Source organism: Budorcas taxicolor, chromosome 22 (genome assembly GCF_023091745.1).
Source record: "Budorcas taxicolor isolate Tak-1 chromosome 22, Takin1.1, whole genome shotgun sequence".
Classification (NCBI taxonomy): domain Eukaryota; kingdom Metazoa; phylum Chordata; class Mammalia; order Artiodactyla; family Bovidae; genus Budorcas; species Budorcas taxicolor.
Genome location: NC_068931.1, coordinates 39,624,829 through 39,646,805, shown reverse-complemented (window position 1 = coordinate 39,646,805; position 21,977 = coordinate 39,624,829). Strand labels below are relative to the sequence as shown.

At 42.8% G+C, this 21,977-nt stretch overlaps 1 protein-coding gene across 1 annotated transcript in view; it reads left to right on the top strand.

The window, feature by feature from the left end:
• The first annotated feature begins 4,678 nt into the window (after positions 1-4,678).
• EPB41L3 (erythrocyte membrane protein band 4.1 like 3) overlaps positions 4,679-21,977 on the top strand; it is a 90,331-nt gene continuing 73,032 nt past the window's right edge. Inside the window, exons 1-2 of the mRNA XM_052660501.1 lie at positions 4,679-4,864; positions 8,469-8,666. Coding sequence (XP_052516461.1) covers positions 4,679-4,864; positions 8,469-8,666 — 384 coding nt within the window. The remainder of the gene's footprint in view (positions 4,865-8,468; positions 8,667-21,977) is intronic.

Here is a 21,977-nt window from a genome sequence, read left to right as displayed (position 1 = left end):
CTGCCATCCCCGCCGTCCATAGACATGTTTCCATTTTCCCCCAAACTCCCCTCCCATCCAGGCTACCACATAACATTGAGCAGAGTTCCCTGTGCTATATACAGTACATCCTTGTTGGCCATACATTTTAAATTCTGTTTTCTAAACTGTATTTGTTTTTCTGCTCACGCATAGAGGTAAGCATCTTGGAACTTGAAAAGCTAAAAAGTTGCTGAAAAAATTATTTAGGGTTTTCAAGTGTATTCAGTAAACTAAGAGATTATTTCAGTTTCTTAGGATTATCTGGGTAATGTCTTGCTTTGGTGAATTAAATCAGACTTGAAGAGACTCAGATAGCTGATGAAGCCTTGCACTTGTACAGTGGCCAGGAGGCTGGTTTTCCCACCAGAGTGTGAGCAGTTGCTGCCCTAGGAGCTTCCTGTTCTTGGAGATCAGTTAGTCTCCGTCCTCACTTAAAGGACAAAATTTCCTTAGACCTCATTGTTAATGGGCTTCCCTGGTGGCTCAGCAGTAAAGAATCCTCCTGCCAATGCAGGAGACTGGGGTTCAGTCCCTGAGTTGGGAAGTTCCCCTGGAGAAGGAAATGGCAACCCACTCCGGTATTCTTGCCTGGGAAATCCCATGGACAGAGGAGCCTGGCAGGCTACAATCCATGCAGTCACAGAGAGTCAGACACAACTGAGTGAGTACAGCCACCGCCACCATCACGCTGTTCATACAACAGGGTCTCAGGTTTCAGGAATCCTAGAATTTCAGCCTCTTAGAACAGAAGGAGAAGCCAGGTTCTTTGAGGTCACAGAACCTGTGGGAGGGTTGAGGGTGGTTGCTGCATGGCTGCCTGCCCCTCAGCGTCCTGCCTCATCCTTGCTCTCATTTATCCCGATTCCCCTTGTGTCTTCCTGAAGTAGCCTGTGATCTTTGATTGCTGCTAAAGCTAGTCCTTTAACTTGAGGTTGAAGGTTAGCGATTATCTTTTTTACCCAAGGTGACTTCCCATGAGCCTGCCCCGCGGGCTGGTGGACAACTCTCAGCTCGAAGCAGATTTCCTGCAGATAAGAAAATTCAGTGACATTTTATAAAAAGACACAAACCTAGGATTTTTCCTGTAGGAGAATGTTAATTACTGCTTGAGCCTTTTTTTTTTTTTTTAATAATTCTTTCCAGAACATGACTGTAAAGAAGAGTAGAGAGGTAGCCATCCTGGAGGAGCAAAGATGGGGTTGCAGAGGGTAGAATGCAAGGTCAGGAGCAGTTGTTAGGTGTGTGTGGGTGTGTTTAGTGGATACTGGGGCTTTTTTTTTTTTTTTTTAATGAAAATAGACTCCACTATAATTACCATTTCTTTTGGGAGTCATGGAATAAATACAGCCTTGAAAAGAGGCATCGTGGAATACAGTTTATGTTTCTTGAAAAAATAAAGAAGGCTTCTCTCACCATCATCCCAGTGCATGTAGTGAAAGTCCTTATACCAGTTTTGAAGATTTAGAGTTTCTAGGATTCCAAACTTTTTTAAGCTGAAGCAGAACACAGTTAACAAGGTAAATTTAATATAGAGAAAAGGCACAGTTTAGCCAAAGCTGAGTATAAGCGTTTTTGTGCCACTTTCTGCTTGTGATCACAGGTGATGCTGTTCCTTCCAGTCACCGAATGGTTGCTAATTATAGGTCATACAAAATTAATCTATCAGAAGAGAAGGGAGCATTGGAAAATAGTCATCTTTAGTGAGTTGGCAAGGATAATGTACAATTTTAAATGGCAGGGGTCATCTAGAAAAGCAAAGAATCGAGTATAAGAAAAAGAAAAAAGCACTGTAAAAATCATGCAAATCTAATACTAAAGAATGTTTTGGCACTTGGGTTTGATGGAGATGTACATTATAGAATTATTAAACTAATGACCTAAAGTAAGAAGGACCATATTAAGAAGATTTTATTTTAGTTGTTTACTATTGAAAAATCAGTTTATTGCTCACTTATATTGGCATGTGAATAGGGAAGGAAGACTATTTTCAAAGTTCTGAAATTGAATTTGCAGGTTGAGGCCATTGATACAGTTTGCTCATAGGTACAATTTGACCTTATGCCCTCTCAGATATTGGAATTAAATAGTGATTCTAGTGAGATTCCAGAATTTTAAAACCTTACATTTTTAAAGTTTCTTACTTTACTGTCTCTCAACAGCAAGGACATTTTATTTTATTAATATTAATCAAAAAACAGTAATGATTTATATTTCTTATATATTTAGTGTTAGGGGAAATGATATGACGAGGAAATATTTGACAAGGGTGTAGGATTTTATTTGAAGTGCTGTTCTATGATAAACGTGATATATACCAGGTCAGGTATTAGTTACTCCTAGGCAGAAAACAGTGGTAGGTTATTTCACTATTTAAATAGCGGATAGGTGATTCCTGGGCTCTGTCCATTTTGCATTTTTATTCAGCCTTTGTGGAGCTGGCTCTTTGCCTTAGGGACAAGACATGGAATTAAAGACAAAAACCAGGTGCTGAGTGATTTCATGGCTAGAATAGTAGCAGTCAAAATTGGGATATTTCTTTATGAGTTTTACTTTTCTGTTTCATATAGAGTGAATCCCAGGCTAATTTTATGTTTAAAAAGATTTTTATCTTAACACATATTTGAGAAGATTTTCAGCTCAGAGAGTGAAGAACCTGCCTGCAATGCAGGAGATCCCAGGTTCGATTCCTGGATCAGGAAGATCCCCTGCAGAAAGGACTGGCAGTTCACTCCAGTATTTTTACCTGGACTATCCCATGGACACAGGAGCCTGGCAGACTATAGTTCATGGGGTTGCAAAGAATCAGACTCAACTAAGCGACTAACATACTTTCAATTCTAGAGTGCATTCATATGAGCTGTATATACCACAGTTACATGTGTGGAGAAAAACCCTTACATTTAAAAAATAGTAAGGAAATCCGGAGAAGATAGTCAAAGAGGTGGCAGAGGGTTACAACATGTTTATCTCTGCTTCTAAACCAAGAGCAGGGCTTGACTCATATCTGGTACTCCCTGAAGGTTGGGCAAGTTGAATTGATTATTAGAATGACTCCTCCCCTTTTAAAAGGAAGAATTCTGCTATAGTCTCTGAATTACACAATCACCACCTCTCCCTCCCCCTCCACTGTTTTTTCTGTAGACTTGACACTTTGTATTATAAGCTTAAAAATGAGAATATCATATTTACCTTCAAGATTTGCTTGAAAATATAAAATGTAAGAAGGAAAAAAAATGTATTAGTTTTATGTAGATCCCTGGGTGGCCCTGCACTTGGACTTGGTTTTTACGTTTACATGGTAGCTAAGCAAATGCCAGGTTGACAGGTCTTTTATTCAACAGGCAGAATAGCTGGTGATGGTTAAAAGTAACCGAAAATAGAAAGCACCACATTTAGTTTATAAAGATAGATTAGTATTTATAATGTCTCCCTCTTCAAAGTGTTAACCATCTTCCCATGTGTATTGTAAGAATAGGAATTAAATGATGGTTTTACTATGGTGTTTTATTGGGCATACAAATTCTACACCATACGAGCAGGTGTATTATTTGCTTAAAGTGTGACACTAATTCTTTGCTTGAGATATTTTTACCATAAAATTGGGATTAGGAAGGGAAATTATATGATGACCTGCAATATTCATTTTTGAAATATTTACCATACACCTGAGATGAGAAATTGCTGAAAATTACATGGTGACCAGTGGTATAGCAGCTCTCTTGCTTAGAGCAAAAAAACGGCTCTAACTAGAGCAGCATGTCTATTAGTAGTAGGGAAAAGGTAACAGCAGGGAATAGCTTATTTAGATGTGATCATGCTCAGTTCTCCCACTTGGCAGATGTGGAAACTAAGGCACAAAATACTAGTGTCTTGAAAAGTAAGTTATAAGAACATGGCGGTTATATTTTAGAGCTTCTTTTTTAGGATGTAAGAGCAGATTATTCTGTATCAAGATCTGTTGTTTGAGTTTCTGATGGAATATGAGACAGACTTCTCCTTCAGCACTCAAGGGAAATGAGGGGGAGCTGAGAAGAAACCTTTGAGAGTCAACTTGTGATGAGCAGGAGAGGGGATGCTGTCTGGCTTCCCTCCAGCCATGGCCAGGGCTGGGGTGGTCCAGTGTGGGACAGGACCGGCAATACTTAAGAAGCTGCTGTTGTACTGTGGTCGCTCTTTCAGAAGGGCATAACAGTTATGGGACATTACAGAGGAAAGACATTTGTTCCAGGAAGAATGGATGGATTCAGGGCTGTGGAGGGGCAGAGCAGGGTCCCTGGGGATGAGGAGAGAGTGAGAAATTGTACCTGCTTCCATTATTAGATAGATATCCTTCCCAGAGACTAAAATGTGTCTTCAGCTGATACTGCAAATTCATGTTTCTGAAATTAAACATATCTAAGTTAGGTAATTATTAGGATGGTAGTGTCGTTTCCCTGTCATCTGTGGTGAAAATCTAATACGGAAACCCGTGATGGCCCCAAATCAACTTGACTACTAGTTAAATGTTCATTTTGCACCGTCGACGGGCACCCTTGTCAGTGGTGAACTTGACAAGGCTGCTGGGTCTGTGTTGGGTTCTTAGCCTGTCTCCCTCTTCTGGGTGCTGGTTCCCCGAGTGATAGGACCGTCCCTCTCTTTGCCTGCAGAACAATCGACCATGACCACCGAATCGGGATCAGACTCGGAATCCAAGCCGGAGCAGGAGGCCGAACCCCAGGAGGCGGCGGGGGGCCAGGGGGCGCAGCTGGGGGCGCAGCCGGGCCCCGAGCCGGCCGAGGAGCAGCCCCAGGCGCCGGAGCAGTTCGAGGAGGCTGCAGCGCACAGCACGCCTGTGAGGAAGGAGGTGAGCCCGCATCGCCCCGTACCTCTGCCATTCCAACCCAAACCATGAATGAATGTCTGCTGAGCTTTTCCAGGCTTTGCTCTGACCTGGATCTCTTAGCACTAGCAGGAACATGGAGGGTGCAGGGGAGGGGAGGGAATCATCTGCTTGTCCTCTTCTGTTCCCCGGGCAGATGGACACTTAAGCTGTTTTAAGACTTCCAGTGAATGACATTCCACAGCCTTGCTTGGTAACGCCTTCTTTTGATGAAAGCACTTCAGCTCACACTGAAATCTGGACTGCGGGTCCACGGTTTTATCTGAGTTTACAGGGAGGCTAGACCCTGAACTGGCAGGTCTACTTATGCTCCCAGTTGTTTATTTATGCCTCTGGTGGCTCAGACAGTAAAGAATGTGCCTGCCATGCAGGGGACCTGGGTTTGGTCCCTGGGTCCAGAGATCCTCTGGAGAAGGGCATGGCAACCCACTCTAGTATTCTTGCCTAGAGAATGAATCCCCATAGACAGAGAAGCCTGTTGAGCTGTAGTCCATGGGGTCGCAAAGAGTCGGACATGACTCAGCGGCTAAGCATGTACACACTAATTCAGAACTATTCTAACGTTTCCCTGGGGGCTACTCTGACCTTAAGGTTACCAGCTGTCCCTAGTAGGTGTTCAAGCTGCTCTCTTTCTGTCTGCCATGGACATATTCAACTTTGTTACCTAAATGTGTTTAAGTTGTCATAGATAATGTGATTATTCCCTTTAAAAATTTTCCTACAAAATATAAAGCATGATTTATACCTGGGCCTTGAATGAATCCATATTTAAATTTTTTTGTCTTCAGACTTCAAACCTGGAATCCATATGTTTTAGGATGCTGACTCATGGGTTAAGGGAATCTGGGAATCTCTACATATGGTTGACCTTTTACAGGTTGAAAGTGTCTATGTCAAGCCAGAAATTCTAGAGGATGTCAAAAGGAGACATGGAGTCCCCATGCCTTTTTTAAAAACACAACACATAATTCTAACATTAAATTATGTGTTGACAAGCCTGATTATTTTCTTTCTTTTCTCATGGTACTTAAGTTCTGCTTTTAAACTCTATAAAGAGTCATGTTGGAACTTCCTTGCAGTCCAGTGGCTGACTCTGCACTTTGAAATGCAGGGGGCTTGGGTTCGATTCTTGCTCAGGGAACTAAGATCTTGCATGTGGTGCAGTAGGGGGTCAAAAGGAAAAGAATAACATTTATTTTCATGCTCTGTCTGATCTCACGTTTTGTGAAGGGAGCTGTGGGTTACCCTTTACCTTTTGTCAGGTAGACTCTAAGGAGCAGGTGTTGTCACCCCGGCTTCCCTTACCTTTTCTTTTTGTGTAGACATGATGGTGGTAAGGTTTTGTTTGTTTGCAGATCTTCAGCAATTTTAAATTATTAGGCTGGATTTTTCTATCCTCTTCACTCTGAAGTGAAATAAACATGAAAGTGGGAGAAGAGTTTCTATACCCAAATATAATTAGACATACATAGTTAATAAATGGATTGACTTTCTATACTTAGACATTGGAAACTAAAGAGAAATGTGACTCTAAACCACTTATCTTCTATGGTTATCTCAGTGTTTCCAGAACTCTTTTCAAGTCCTCTGGACGTCAGCTTGCTCATTTACAAAATGGAGAGGTCAGAAAAGAGAATTTTCTAAGAACATATCTGTCTTTGGACTTTTGAGAGTGTATTTGCAGACCAGTAGAAGCAGTGGTTGGGCCCATGGGTTGAATACGCATTGGTGGTAATCTAATAGATAGAAGAGGGGTTGAAAAAGTCACTGGAGAGCAGGGCATGGGGAGATTCCAAGGGGATTGACTCAAGGGAGAATGTTACTGTTCTGTAGGATCGCTCCCTCTTAAAGTTCTGAGTCTAGCTTGGACTGGACTGTTAGGCTTTGAAAGAAGATTAAAGCCTTTGAACAGATTTGATATTTTCTTATACTGGCTCTTCACAATGAAGAGGCGGGGGGGAGCAGACTTAAAGGATTATTTTTAATTAATTTCAGTACTGCTAGCTTCATTGAATTGCTGCTGCTGCTGCTGCTGCCAAGTCGCTTCAGTCGTGTCTGACTCTGTACAACCCCATAGACAGCAGCCCACCAGGCTCTGCTGTCCTGGGATTCTCCAGGCAAGAACACTGGAGTGGGTTGCCATTTCCTTCCCCAATGCATGAAAGTGAAAAGTGAAAGTGAAGTCGCTCAGTCGTGCCCGGCTCTTAGCGACCCCATGGACTGCAGCCTACCAGGCTCCTTCGTCCATGGGATTTTCCAGGCAAGAGTACTGGAGTGGGGTGCCATTGCCTTCTCCGTCATTGAATTGAGTTAGAGCTAAATCAAGTATTTCAACAGTTGTAAAATTACTGAGAAGATTAATACTTGAAACTCTGTAGGCTTTACAGTTTGTAAGATACCTGGTATGTTTATAGAGCAGTGTGGGTCATGGAGTAAAGGACCTGCCAAACAGCTCGACCCAGTGAATGAAAGAAGCAGAATACATTAGATTCAATCTTAGATGATTTAATTACTTTTAAGGCTTATACTAGCCAACGCTTTTGTTTTTTTCTAATTGAAGTATAGTTGGTTTACAATGTCTTATTAGTTTCAGGTGTACAGCAGTGTGATACAGTTATACACACATTTTTTTTTTCAGATTCTTTTCCATTATAGGTTATTACAGGGTAGTGAAGATAGGTTCCTGTGCTGTATGGACTTGTTGCTTATCTAGTTTAATATATATATAGTAGTGTATGTTAAGTTGCTTCAGTTGTGTCTGACTCTTTATGACCCTATGGGCTGTAGGCTTCCAGGCTTCTCTGCCATGGGGATTCTCCAGGCAAGAATACTGGAGTGGGTTGCCATGCCCTGCCTCCAGATCTTCCTGACCCAGGGATCGAACCCGCATCTCTTATGTCTCCTGCATTGGCAGGCAGGTTCTTTACCACTAGTGCCACCTGGGAAGCGTGTATCTGTTAATTCCAAATTCCTAATCTGTCCCTTCACCCTTTCCCTTCTGATAACTATACATCTGCTCACTATATCTGTGAGAGCCAGTGCCTTTTTAAAAAGTCAGGAGCCGGAACTTCCCTGGCAGTCCAGTGGTTAAGACTTCGCCTTTTAATGAAGAGGGTGCAGGTTTGACCCCTGGTTAGGGTGCTAAGATCCCACATGCCTCAGAGCCAAAGAACCAAAACATAAAATAGAAGCAGTACTGTAGCAAATTCAATAAAGACTTTAAAGATGGTCCATATCAAAAAAAAAAATCCTTAAAAGTCATTTGTACCCTTCTTTGCTTGGGCGAAACTTCATGGCATTCACTAAGAACTCAGCACTTCTCAAATGAATACTTAATTCAAACTGAAAGAAGTCCCTATGGGTACGTTCAGGTGGCAGAAATTATTTAGGTGTACCTGTTAGTATTATTTTTGTGTATGTGTATCCATTCCTTATGTCCTAATTCAGACATCCCTCATCCTGTAGGAAATAGAAAATCCTGTTTCTACAGTGTCCTTTGATTGCCTGAGCAATGCAATATTTATTTCCTATCTTGCAATGAAAACTGTCCATTGTTTGCTCTCCACAGGTCACTGACAAGGACCAGGAGTTTGCTACCGGACCTGCCAAGCAGCTCGAATATCAGCAATTTGAAGACGATAAACTTTCTCAGAAATCATCTAGCAGCAAACTATCTCGATCTCCATTGAAGATTGTCAAAAAGCCTAAAAGCATGCAGTGCAAAGTGATACTTCTGGATGGATCAGAATATACCTGTGATGTAGAGGTAAGTGTATATTTAAAATATTTTTTTTGTCCCAGATATTGAGAGCTGGGGCATATTGGTCTAAAGCATGCAGGATGCCTCTTTGTTTTTCTAGATCTCCGGAAAATTACTCAGACCCAGTTTCTAAATACAAAATTATTTCCAGTCTCTCTCACAGGGCATCAAATTACTGAAAATACTTGTCCCCAAAATGTTACAATCTAGAGAAAAATGTGATCTTCTTTAAAAAAAAAAAAAAAAGACAAAATATCTAATACTTTCCATGGTAGGAAAAGCATTTTGGAGGCCTCTAAAAGATCAGGTTTTCTTTAATATCCTGACTGAGCTATCATTGAAATGAATTTTACTTTTTCTATTTGCATTACTTATGGCGAGGTTGTTAATTGGAGGAAACTTACAGATTTCTGTACACAGGAGTGGTAGGGTAATTTGAGTGGTGAATGTCCTTTTCCTGCTTGGACAATGAATAGGATTTGCAGCTCGAGTGTAAAAGGGTTTTAAAATTCACATCTGCAGCTCATGTGTAAAAGCGTATGCTCCTCTGTGCTCTTTCTGTAAAGAAAAAAAAAAAATTCCTTCAAGAGAAAGGGCGGGTGAATGACTTTTATCAGAGATGTGTGGCCAGACCACGTTAACAGCTGCGAGCAACGTGGGCTGTTGAGAGCGGTAGAGACACGGATGGTTGCTGAGTATCGCGAGAATACAGGCTGGGTGAGAACTCGGGCGGGAGCTACAAGTCCGCCAGGTCCACCACCCAGCACCCGCTGCATCTTCTCCCCGCGCTGAGCTGGGGGAGATCCCCATTTTAGGTTTAATATTTTCGTTTAAAGAGCTGTTCCTCTGCCTCCAGCTGCCTGCCCTTGGTCCTTCGCACATCCCTCTGCTTAAACCCCGCCCACCACATGACTCCACTCGTCCCCCCTTCTGCCAGGGGTGCTGAGAATCTGTACCTGTGTGTGTGGTTGTTCATTTCAGACACAGCCAGCACCAAGCCCACCTGAGGCCCCATATTCTCTGCCTGTAACCCCTGCCTCGTTCCTTACAGTCTGCGTAATGCGCTCACGCACCAGTGCTTTTCTTGGAACAGAAGGTTCAAATCCACTTCACATTGATAACATCATGTAGGGTAGGGATGGGGTTGCATTACCAAATCACTACAGATTACTGGGACATAGAAAAAATTTTTTAATAAACTCTTAGATCAAAAGTGATTTCATTTATCATGTTAGAGATTTTTTGTCATCCTGTAACCTGACAATTATTAGTGGGTTGCTTAGTGAAATGGGCTTGTTTGTCACCGACTGGTTGAATAGGAAAAATGGGTAGGGAGTAAAATATGTGTTCTGAGGTTTGCCACACAGAGATTCGTTTGCTGCAAGTTTGCCTGCTGCTTCTGATGTTACCTAATTTCTTAGCCCAAAGTGTTCAATTATTGATTCAGATGTTTATTCTGGAAATGAGAAGATCCAGTAATATTCTCTTACCTGGGCTTTACTATGAAGCTTAAAGCGCTTTTATAACCTTTAGCAACGTTGCATTTTTCCAATGTGGATCTACCTTCTGGAAAAATTTAAGTCAAGAGAAGCTTTCTTCCTTAACTTGAGGGTGAATCTTTCTACTGAATTATATTTATATAATGGAGGAAATAGGGTTCCCCGGCAAACTTCTAGTCAAGACTACTAGAGTTTTCTAAAGAACAGTCTGGAAGAAAGTGGATAGTGTTTCACACAGGGAGAATTCCAGCAGAAAGCACAGGTGCATCTCTGGAAACTAGTAGCTCTGATGCTTCCAGTGCCTTTTCCTGTTCTAAGACTCATGGAGAGAAGAAGCACAGAACTCTGGAGAAGCAGGATTACCACCCCCAACCCCTGTCCCCAACTCAAGCAAGTGAATTAAGAATAGAATGCAGGAGACAGTAAGAGGAATACCCCCCCTTTTTATTTGCGTTGAATAAGACCTCAAACAAGGCATTTTGTTTTAATGAAATCTCTGTGCCTAGCTGTTTTTCCTCCCTGGCTTATTTAATGCCTTTAATGTTTCACCATCAAAATCAACAAGGCTCAGTTTGCCACGACTGTGTCATGAGAATTTATAGTTGCCAGCAAAGGACCCCCTGCCAACACACACACACACACTTTACCTGTACCTGATTCTCTCTTTTGATGGTAGAAGGTAGCTTTTCCCCTTGCCCAGCAGTGCTGCAGCAGAGGGAACCCAGCGACCCTGAAAATCAAGATACAAGAAGCCTTTGCTCTCTGAAAACAGTGACTTCATGAAGTGTACAGATCCCACCTCCACTGTTTTGATGGGAAGCCCTTTCCAATTGTGCTGGATTTTTCAAATTTCCCTCCAACAGTAGCCGTAGATCATTGTAACATTGGGTGTTTTTCCATTTGAGAGATGTATTTCCTCAGTCATTTTTTTCAAACTCTTCATCATGACTATCTAAAATATAAAAAGAACTAATTACACATAAAATATGAGAACAAAAATCTGATGATCAGCAATTTGATATGCATGTTTGGGCAATGTTTGCAGGCCAGAGGATTGTCACATTTGCCAACAAAATCACCAATAGTGCCATTCTTTTCCTGTCATTTTTATTGGACCTTTAGAGAATGCAAGCTACTTCCTATGGCCAGTATGTCACCGTCATCATTGCTATTTAGTTCTTGAACATGAATTTTAAAAGAGAAAATAAACAGAAGTACCAGTCACAACAATAGAGGAAGTGGTGCTTATCATGTTTATTTTATTTTAATTTCACTCTCATTGTTTCCGGGTCTGATTAGCATACAGTGTATTTTCTGATGACTATCCAGTTAGAAATGTTTCCTCTTATTGGACACCATTTTCATCTAGTCTGATTTGGTTTTAGGAAAATAAAATAGACATGGTTTGAACTTTGAATCCATATTTCATCCATCTTTTAAGTCATTTTCAGGTGTAGTTTGGTTTGTTCTCCATAAGAAACCCAACGGGTGGCAGAGTCCCAAGCTTTACCTCAAAAGTGGCAGAAGGTAGACCTTGAAGGCAGACTTTGTTTTTCACAAGGTCCCATTGTGTTGCTGGTTTAGTCGTGAGCAAGACCAAGTGCTTTTGAGCCCCAGGTAATCCCATGTGGGGTTGGAATCCAGGGGATGATGCCCGTAGGTGAAATAACTCTAGCCTCTCTGGAGAGATCTTTCCATCAGATTTGGGCAAACACAGAAGGGACTTAAGTATAGCAGTAAAACCTTAAAAGCCTGCAGCTCAGACATCCCCCCAGGTTTGGCCATGCCCAGAGGCCTGCAGGTTGATGGACTCCATGACTAAGTACTACTCAGATCCTTCCAAAATCCAGAGTGTTTACTCCAAGATGCACTTCTTGCTACTATTCAGAGATGCTTCCAACGGACCAGAGAGGATAAAGGAATATTTTGCCCTCTAAATATGCTTTCATCACCTTCTAACTGTTAGGAAGGGGCTGTTTAAAAAATGTCCAAATACCCTGTCTTGCTTGTGATCCAATTAACTTTCCATATCATGCTTCTGTTTCATGTATTCTACTCACAGGGGTTTAGTTGGAAAAACAAAAGCACTGTCTGAATTTTCCATCTTCTCTAGGTTACATGGTTAAAATGCCTTATGGCCCCTTTAGAAGTTCTTGAAAAAATGTGTGTTAGTTGCTCAGTAGTGTCTGACTCTTTGCAACCCTATGGATTGTAGCTCCTCCACCAGGCCCCTCTGTCTGTGGTATTCTCCAAGCAAGGATACTGAAGTGGGTCGCTGTTCCCTTCTCCCAAGCATCTTCACAACCCAGGAATTGAACCCATGTCTCCTACATTGCAGGTAGATTCTCTACCATCTGAGCCACTAGGGAAGCTCTTAGAAGTTCTTGATTGGACAACAAATAGAATTGCGATTATGCAGAAGGTTGAATAGAACACCTGTTGCCTTTCATGGAAGTTGTAGTTGTAAAAAATAAAAGATAAGAATTTTTTCAAACCAGTACGAGTATCATTCACTCAACTACTACGTAATTCAGAGGTTTTGATTCTGTATAATTGTATAAATTTGGATTTAACCTCTCAGTGGGTTTCTGTTCAACTATATGTTTTACTACATCAAAACATGTTACATGCTGTGACCAAGTGGCCCAATCTTGCAGCTGAACCTTCCATCCTGAACACCAGTGGGCGCCTGACCACAGAAGGGCTTTAATAAACTCAGCTTCCCTGTGCAGTGACTCTTTGAGCAACCGCAGGAACAGTGGCACACAAGGACTCTTAACAGGCACCTTCTTATTTACCTGACATAGTCAGCATGCAGTCTTCCCCACGTGTTCAGATTTGACTTCTTGAAGGTTTAAGAGAAACAAACTCTTTTACTAAAAGTCTTAAAAACTTTTCTCCTAGTTTTCATTTCAAAAAGTAACAGGGGCCACAGCCTCCCAGTCACACAGCTCCAAGCTGATTCAGGATCCCAGGACAGGAGTCTCTGCCACTAGTTGAGCTTCTTTAGCCTCCTTCCTAGAGAAGGCCCTTGATTACAGCTTCCAAACATCTCTTGAGGAGTTGTCTCCACCAGGCATCTCATTCACATCTCTGTATTTTGTAGAAAACATTGATTGATTTGTACATGGAAGGTACTGAAACAGTTTTTAACAAGGGGATGCATCATTTGAGTCTTAATTATGATTTATCTTAATGAGCCTTCTTTTTTCTTGTTTGCAACCATTCCAGTCCCTAGAACTGACATCACACAGTGTGCAAAAGATGACAAGGAAGACATTGATATAAAGCATTTCTTGAGGGCCTGCAATGTTCCAGGCACTGAAAACCAAATGAGGCAAAGACTTCAAGCTTAGACAGGGTGTTCTCTTCCTTAGGACTCACACGTTTTAGATCTGGAAGGATCATTGGAGATAACTTTGTCTCCTGTCCCATTTCACCGAAGAGGAAGTAGGCCCAGAATAGTTAATGTTATGCCTGAGGATACACAGCCTGGAAAGGACCATGAAGGGCTAGAGCCCAGATCTCCTGCCCTCTGCTCCAGAACTCTTTTTGTTGTTGTTCAGGTGCTCAGTTGTGTCCGTGAACCCATGGACTACAGCATGCCAGGCTTCCCTGTCCTTCGCCGTCTCCCAGAGTTTGCTCAAACTCATGTCCATTGAGTCAGTGATGCCATCCAACCATCTCATCCTCATCTAAGAGACAGGTTGAGTTGATGGAAAGGATGTCATCTTCTTAAGAGTTCTTAAACCTAATTTCTCAGAAGGACCACCAAGGCCTTGCTTCTGGCTATACTATCATGAAATAAGATGCCCTGAAAGATACCTGCACCCCTATGTTCATAGCAGCACTATTCACAGTAGCCAAGACATGGAAACAATCTAAATGGCTATTGACAAAGGAATGGATAAAGAAGTTGTGGTATATATATACAATGAAATACTACTCAGCCATAAAAAAGAATGATAGAATGCCATTTGCAGCAACATGGATGGACATGGAGATTATCATACTAAGTGAAGCAAATCAGACAGAGAAATACAAACATGATATCACTTATATGAGGAATCTTAAAAAAGATAGAAATGAACTTATTTACAAAGTAGAAAGAAAATCACAGACATAGAAAGCTTATGGTCACTAAAGGGAAAAAGAGAGGGGATGAATTAGGAGTTTGGGATTAAAGTATACCCATTACTATATATGGGTTTCCCATGTGGCATGATGGTAAAGAATCCACCTGGCATTATAGGAGATGCAAGAGAGGCAGATTCGATCCCTGGGCTTGGAAGATCCCATGGAGAAGGAAATGGCAACCCATTCCAGTATTCTTGCCTGGAGAATCCCATGGATAGAGGAACCTGGTGGGCTACAGTCCATGGAGTTGCAGAGTTGGACACAACTTAGCAACTGAAACAAAAACAGCAACTATTACTCAGTTCAGTTCAGTTTAGTTCAGTCGCTCAGTCGTGTCCAACTCTTTGCAACCCCATGAAGCGCAGCACGCCAGGCCTCCCTGTTCATCACCATCTCCCGGAGTTCACTCAGACTCACGTCCATCGAGTCCGTGATGCCATCCAGCCATCTCATCCTCTGTCGTCCCCTTCTCCTCCTGCTCCCAATCCCTCCCAGCATCAGAGTCTTTTCCAATGAGTCAGCTCTTCTCATGAGGTGGCCAAAGTACTGGAGTTTCAGCTTAGCATCATTCCTTCCAAAGAAATCCCAGGGTTGATGTCCTTCAGAATGGACTGGTTGGATCTCCTTGCAGTCCAAGGGACTCTCAAGAGTCTTCTCCAACACCACAGTTCAAACGCATCCATTCTTCGGTGCTCAGCTTTCTTCACAGTCCAACTCTCACATCCATACGTGACCACAGGAAAAACCATAGCCTTGACTAGCCGGACCTCAGTCGGCAAAGTAATGTCTCTGCTTTTCAATATGCTATCTAGGTTGGTCATAACTTTTCTTCCAAGGAGTAAGCATCTTTTAGTTCCATGGCTGCAGTCACCATCTGCAGTGATTTTGGAGCCCAAAAAAATAAAGTCTGACACTGTTTCCACTGTTTCCCCATCTATTTCCCATGAAGTGATGGGACCGGATGCCATGATCTTCGTTTTCTGAATGTTGAGCTTTAAGCCAGCTTTTTCTCTCTCCTCTTTTACTTTGATCAAGAGGCTTTTTAGTTCCTCTTCACTTTCTGCCATAAGGGTGGTGTCATCTGCATATCTGAGGTGATTGATATTTCTCCCGGCAGTCTTGATTCCAGCTTGTGTTTCTTCCAGCCCAGCGTTTCTCATGATGTACTCTGCATATAAGTTAAATAAGCAGAGTAACATACAGCCTTGATGTACTCCTTTTCCTATTTGGAACCAGTCTGTTGTTCCATGTCCAGTTCTAACTGTTGCCTCCTGACCTGCATACAGATTTCTCAAGAGGCAGCTTAGGTGGTCTGGTATTCCCATCTCTTTCAGAATTTTCCATTTTCTTGTGATCCACACAGTCAAAGGCTTTGGCATAGTCAATAAAGCAGAAATAGATGTTTTTCTGGAACTCTCTTGCTTTTTCCATGATCCAGCAGATGTTGGAAATTTGATCTTTGGTTCCTCTGCCTTTTCTAAAACCAGCTTAAACATCTGGAAGTTCATGGCTCATGTATTGCTGAAGCCTGGCTTGGAGAATTTTGAGCATTACTTTACATTTCATCTCACATACTAGTAAAGTAAAGTAATGCTCAACTACTACTATTGCATATAAAGTAGGTAAACAAGAGCACCTACTGTATAGCACAGGGAACTCTATTCAATATCCTGTAATAACCTATAATGGAAGATAATCTGAAAAAAATATTTTTTTTCAGTTTGCATTACATGAGAAGCTAACACAACTTTGTAAATCAATTCTACTTCAACTGAAAAAAAAAGATATTCTGTAAAGAGTAGAACTTGGAAGCAGCACTTTTTAATTTTGGGTAAGAAGGGGAAAAGTGTCTTACAGAAGCTCTTCAAAGTGGGGAAGGGACCAGAGCTCCAGCTGATCTCCACTCCTTGCCAGAACGAAATGACTGGGAGCCAGTTGTATAGTTGTTTCGTGTCCTACTCAGAGTGGAAAGGCAAGTCTGATCTGGGACCCTCACCATCCTTTCTGGAGAGAAACACTTTCCACAATACAGTGATCTCTTCCCCCAATCTTCCTGATCAATTGCCAGTTCATTTCATAATTACAGCATTTCCCCCATGAAAGACAGGTTATAATTTTCAAGATTATAGCTCGTCTCCTTTTTGTTAGCATTTAAATTGATGCCTTTCTTTTTCCGGCCATAGTCTGGGCTCTGCGGGAAGTTTAGGGAGAACGCTACTGGCATCAACCACAAAATGAGAAAAGTCTTTTCAAAGTTAGTTCATAACCTGGGAAAATGTCTACATGGTGGATCATCTCTTGAATGTGATACCACTTTTTGTTGTTGTTGTTACCTTCAATGTCAGAGGCAGGTGTCTTTGACCTTGTCCCTTCTTGGACAGCAGAGCTCAAGTCTTGTAGAAGAGCAGGTTCTTAGGGTCGGAGGACGGAATAAACTCTAGTTCAGTCCTGCACTCACATTCTAACAAAATGCAGAGGTAGGTTCTGGAAGCCTGGGGGACAATGACATTAAAGTCCTTGTCTTAGGGACACAGTAAAATAGTCACAGAAAACCAGCTTGCACACAATTTCGTGGTGTCTGTCCACATACCAGCTGATCTGGTCTTAGAGGGAAGTGCACACAGTCAGGCAGCAGTTAGTGTCAGGATTTGACTGCCATGTACACCTTACAGTCCAGCGTCCAGTTGGCACAGGAAGAGAGCTGAATATGAGGATTGTAGTTTGAAAACCCAGAGAAGGCAATGACACCCCACTGCAGTACTCTTGCCTGGAAAATCCCATGGACGGAGGAGCTGGTAGGCTCCAGTCCATGGGATCGCTAAGAGTCAGACATGACCGTGCGACTTCACTTTCACGCATTGGAGAAGGAAACAGCAACCCACTCCAGTGTTCTTGCCTGGAGAATCCCATGGACAGAGGAGCCTGGGAGACTTCAGTCCATGGGGTCACAGAGTCGGACACGACTGAGCACACACGCACAGCACAGCTTATCGCCTAATAATACAGTAAACACTGGAAAGTATTTCTTAAATCTGAGAAAGTGAATTTCATTTTGACTCTCCCTTTCTAGGCTTTTTGTCCCCCAACCTGGAAAGAAGATTATCAGTGTTTCCATATGAGCTAATCATTTATCTGGCAGTTGGGGAGATGCTGAATGATTTTATTAAATATGAACAGGAAGTAACTGCACTCAACACCCACTTGTGAGGACTGAGACACTGACCTCAAACAGGAAATTTGCTTTTCTCAGGCTGCCCGGCTTGAACCTGCTGAGATCAGACAGAAGATGTGGCTAAAGGTCTGTTGCTATTATGCCAGAAATCAGTAGGTGTTTAACAACCCTGAATAGGTGCTGAAGATAATTAAACATACTCCGTATCTGGCTTTCAGCACTAGCCTCCTCTAGTGAGCCAATTCCCACTTTATGGTGAGTGAGGAGGCAGTGGTCCTTGGCGTTGATGATGAACTCCTCAAAGTGGGTAGGAAAATCTATTAGAGAAGGTGTCCGACTAAGTCACCCACTTTTCTTTCACGCTTGATCCCTTCAGAAGTCCCTTGTTCCACTTAGCCTTAATTCAATATAGTTTCCAGTTTCTTCCTTGGTAACTCTGAGTAGTGTTATTTGAAGAGGTTTCTTTACTGTTTTTTTTTAAATCAGAGTTTAGTTGCCTTACGATGTTGTGTTAGTTTCTGCTGTACAGCAGAATGAATCAGCTGTACATATATGGTGTGTATGTTTGTGTGTGTGTTAGTCGCTCAGTTGTGTCCAACTCTTTGTGACCTTATGGACTATAGCGTGCCAGGCTCCTCTCTCTGTCCATGGGATTCTCCAGGCAAAACTACTGGAGTGGGTTACCATTCCCTTCTCCAGGGGATCTTCCCAACCTGGGGGTCAAACTGGAGTCTTCTGCGCTGCAGGCAGATTCTATACCATCTGAGCCACCAGGGAAACCCCATACATATACATAATATGCCCTCTGTTTTGGATTTCCGTGCCATTCAGCTCTTTACCACAGAGCATTGAGACCGCACAGTTTTGAACGTCTTAAAAATGCAGGTTTCCCTGGTGGCTCAGATGATTAAAGAATCTGCTCGCATTGCAGGAGTCCAGGTTCGGTCACTGGATTAGGAAGATCTGGAGAAGGAAATGGCAACTCACTCCAGTATTCTTGCCTGGGAAATCCCATGGACGCAGGAGCCTGGTGGGCTACAATCCATGGGGTCGAAAAGAGTCAGACGTGACTTAGCAACTAAACAAGAACAACAGCAACAAAATGCAGGTCATCTGTATTTGTCCTTCTGTAGCAAGTAGAGAATAGGAGAGTCTTTGTGAGCCTGTTATCCTTGAGGAGTTTTGTGCTGTGCTGGGTTTTAATGCAAATAACCAGGGACAATAGGAGCAACTCAGAAAAAGGGAAGAATTGGAAATCTAGTCAACTCACTTCCATGTCATGCTGAGACAGATTCTCTGCTTTTGTAGGGAACTTTCTCTCTTGCCTGAAGAAATTGGGAGTGGCTGCTTAAGGCACGTTTCTTAGATTCTTCTTTCTTTTTTAGGATCTAGGTTTTGAAATAGGGCTGCTGTATAAAAAGCATGACTCCAAATCTTTAGCTGACTGTAAATACCTCCCCACGAACAAAGATTCCTCCGCAGTGGTTCATGCTGTTAAAAATGGTATGCACATGTCCAATCATATTTTTGGCAGATAATTATTATTAGAATGTGTTGGCTGACTTTCCCTGCAGTGATACTTAAGTCTAGTACCATTCACTTATTTTATTTACTTATTTTTACATTTCCAGAATAATTCTTATTGTACTCAGGATATTTACACAGTTCTCTTTAGAGTTTTGGCAGATGAGGAGATGAGAAAAGCACACAGGGAGAATTTGAAACATCAGGAGCAGCTGAGAGTAGAAAGGGAAGGCCAAGGGCCTGCCAGGAAGGATGGGCTTGACCCACTAACAAGGTTGGGTACTTGCACATACTGGTTTTCTGTGCGTATGGATGCTCAGTCTTGTCTGACTCTTTGCGACCCTATGGACTGTAGCCCACCAGGCTCCTCTGTCCATGGGATTCTCCAAGCAAGAATACTGGAGTGGGTTGCCATTTCCTCCTCCAAGGGACCTTCCTGACCCAGGGATTGAACCTGCTTCTCCTGTGTCTCGTGTACTGCAGGCGATTCTTTACTGCTGAGCCATCCAGGAAATTGGTTTTCTAGCTGTACAACACGTTACCATAAACTTGGAGATGTAACACATCTCATCTCACACTTTTTGGCTGGATTGTTCAGCATCTTATAGAGGAGAAGTCATGTACTTCACCGATTGCATCTTCATCTAGAGGCGGGTCTAGGGGAAGATGCATCTATGTGCTTTCTGGTGCTGTTGGTGGAATGCATTTCCTTCTGGTTGTAGGACCGAGGACCCCTCTTGCTGCCTGTCAGCCAGGGACGACTCAGGGCTGCTGAGTTTGCTGTCAGTCCATGAGGCTTCGTCTGTCCCAGCAACAGAGAACCTCTCCCACCTTAGAGTCCTCTACATTCAAGTCTCTCTATTCCCCACCTTCTGCTGCCAACTGGAGAAAACTCTCTGCTTTTAAGGGCTCAGCTGATTAGGACAGTGTTCCTATCGAAAGGTCACTGGTGCCAGCTAGTGTAACCTGTTAGATCTACTCTGTCTGAAACCCCAGGGATCAGGCGGGGTGTATACACCAGGGAGATGAGAAATCACAGTAGGTGATGGGCGCTTCTAAGGGGTTTTGCTTTGGGGACTGGTTGACCATTTGTGTTTTTAAAAGGTACTTCTACTAAATAATAATTGAAACAGGGATGCTAGTTGGCAAGAGTTGCTGAGGACCAGAACCAAGACAGTGACCAGTGGGACAGAGGGGAGAGGATGGATTTTGAAGAACTACCCTGAACATGAGCAGACATGATTAACTGCACGTGTGGGCAGGGATATAGGGAGGGGAAGAGAGGGTAATAGCATCCTGGTAACGGCATCCTGATAATGGCATCCACATTTGTAGACTACAGTATAAGAAGAAAAGTGCGTCGGGGGAGACTAATGTAAACCTATTGAATTTGAGATGCCTGGAATATGAAAGTGGCAATCTACTATTGCAGTTGAATACGTTGTTTGACCTTTGGAAGAGCTGGTAGGCACTGTGCGAGCCGGTACCATTTACAGTGAGTCACACAGGGGAGTGAATGAAATGGTGCAGATGGCCAGTGAATGAGTGGGAAGACCATTGACAGTGGAGCTCTGGGCAACGCTGACGCTTGAGTTGGGGTGGGAGTGCCTTGTCCAGCTTCCCCCACCCCACCCCCAGACGCTCCTCTACATGCAGCCCCAGCCTCTTCGGGCTGAACCCCTGGCTTAGGAACTGGATGTGCTCAACCCCGTGGGGACATTACAATAGTGATTGTGATTGAGCGTTACGGCTGTTCAGTTGCTAAGTCGTGTCTGACTCTTTGCCACCCCATAGACTGCAGCGTGCTAGGCTTCCCTATCCTTCACTGTCTCCCGGAGTTTGCTCAAACTGACGTCCATTGAGTCAGTAATGCTGTCTAGCCATCTAACCTTCTGTCACCCCCTTTTCCTTCTGTCTTCAATCTTTTCCAGCATCAGGGTCTTTTCTAGTGAGTCAGCGCTTCTCATCAGGTGGCAAAAGCATTTGAGCTTTAGCTTCAGAATCGGCCCTTCCAGTGAATATTCAAGGTTGATTTCCTTTAGGATTGACTGGTTTGATCTCCTTGCAGTCCAAGGGACTCTCAAGAGTCTTCTCCAGATCTATCATTCGAAAGCATCAATTCTTCAGTGCTCAGCCTTCTTTATGGTCCAATTCTGACATCTATATGTGACTACTGGAAAACCCATAACTTTGACTAGATGGACCTTTGTCGGCAAAGAGGTGTCTCTGCTTTTTAACATGTTGATTAGGTTTGTCTTAGCTTTCCTTCCAAGGAGCAAGCATCTTTGAATTGTGGTTGAGTAGTGGGTCTCCTTCAAAAAGGTTCAGGAGAGACTCTCCACAGAGAAACATTCCCAGTATCACTTTCTAACTGCCGTCAAGGCATGGCGCTACTGAAAGCAGAGAAGAGGAGGCCATGGAATGCTGCAGGGACCGTCCGTGGAGAAATAGTGTCATTCACTGTGATTGATTCTTCTTCTCCCTCCTGTCCGATGCCAGTTCTCCCTTTATTTCTTTAATTTGGCTTTTTGCTGTCCTTTGTACATTAGAATTTCAGTTACACAGAGTGATAAGGACAATAACGTTACATTTCCTCTAAGGAATGCCTGATCCCTGTTTCTTGGAACACTTGAACAAGACAGGGGACTTCCCTGCTGGTCCAGTAGTTTTGACTACATCTTGCAATGAAAGGGGTGCAGATTTCGAGCCTGGCTGGGGAGCTGAGATCTCACAATCCTCAGGGCCGAAAAAACCAAAACATAAAACAGAAGCAATATATATGTAACAGATTCTTTCAATAAAGACTTTTAAAATGATCCACATCAAACTTAAAAAATTTAAACAAGACTGTTAGGACTGGGCTTCCCGGGTGGTACTAACGGTAAAGAACCCACTTGCCAATGCAGGAGACATAAGAGACACAGGGTTCGATCCCTGGGTTGAGAAGATCCGCTGGAGGAGGAAATGGCAACCAGTATTCTCCAG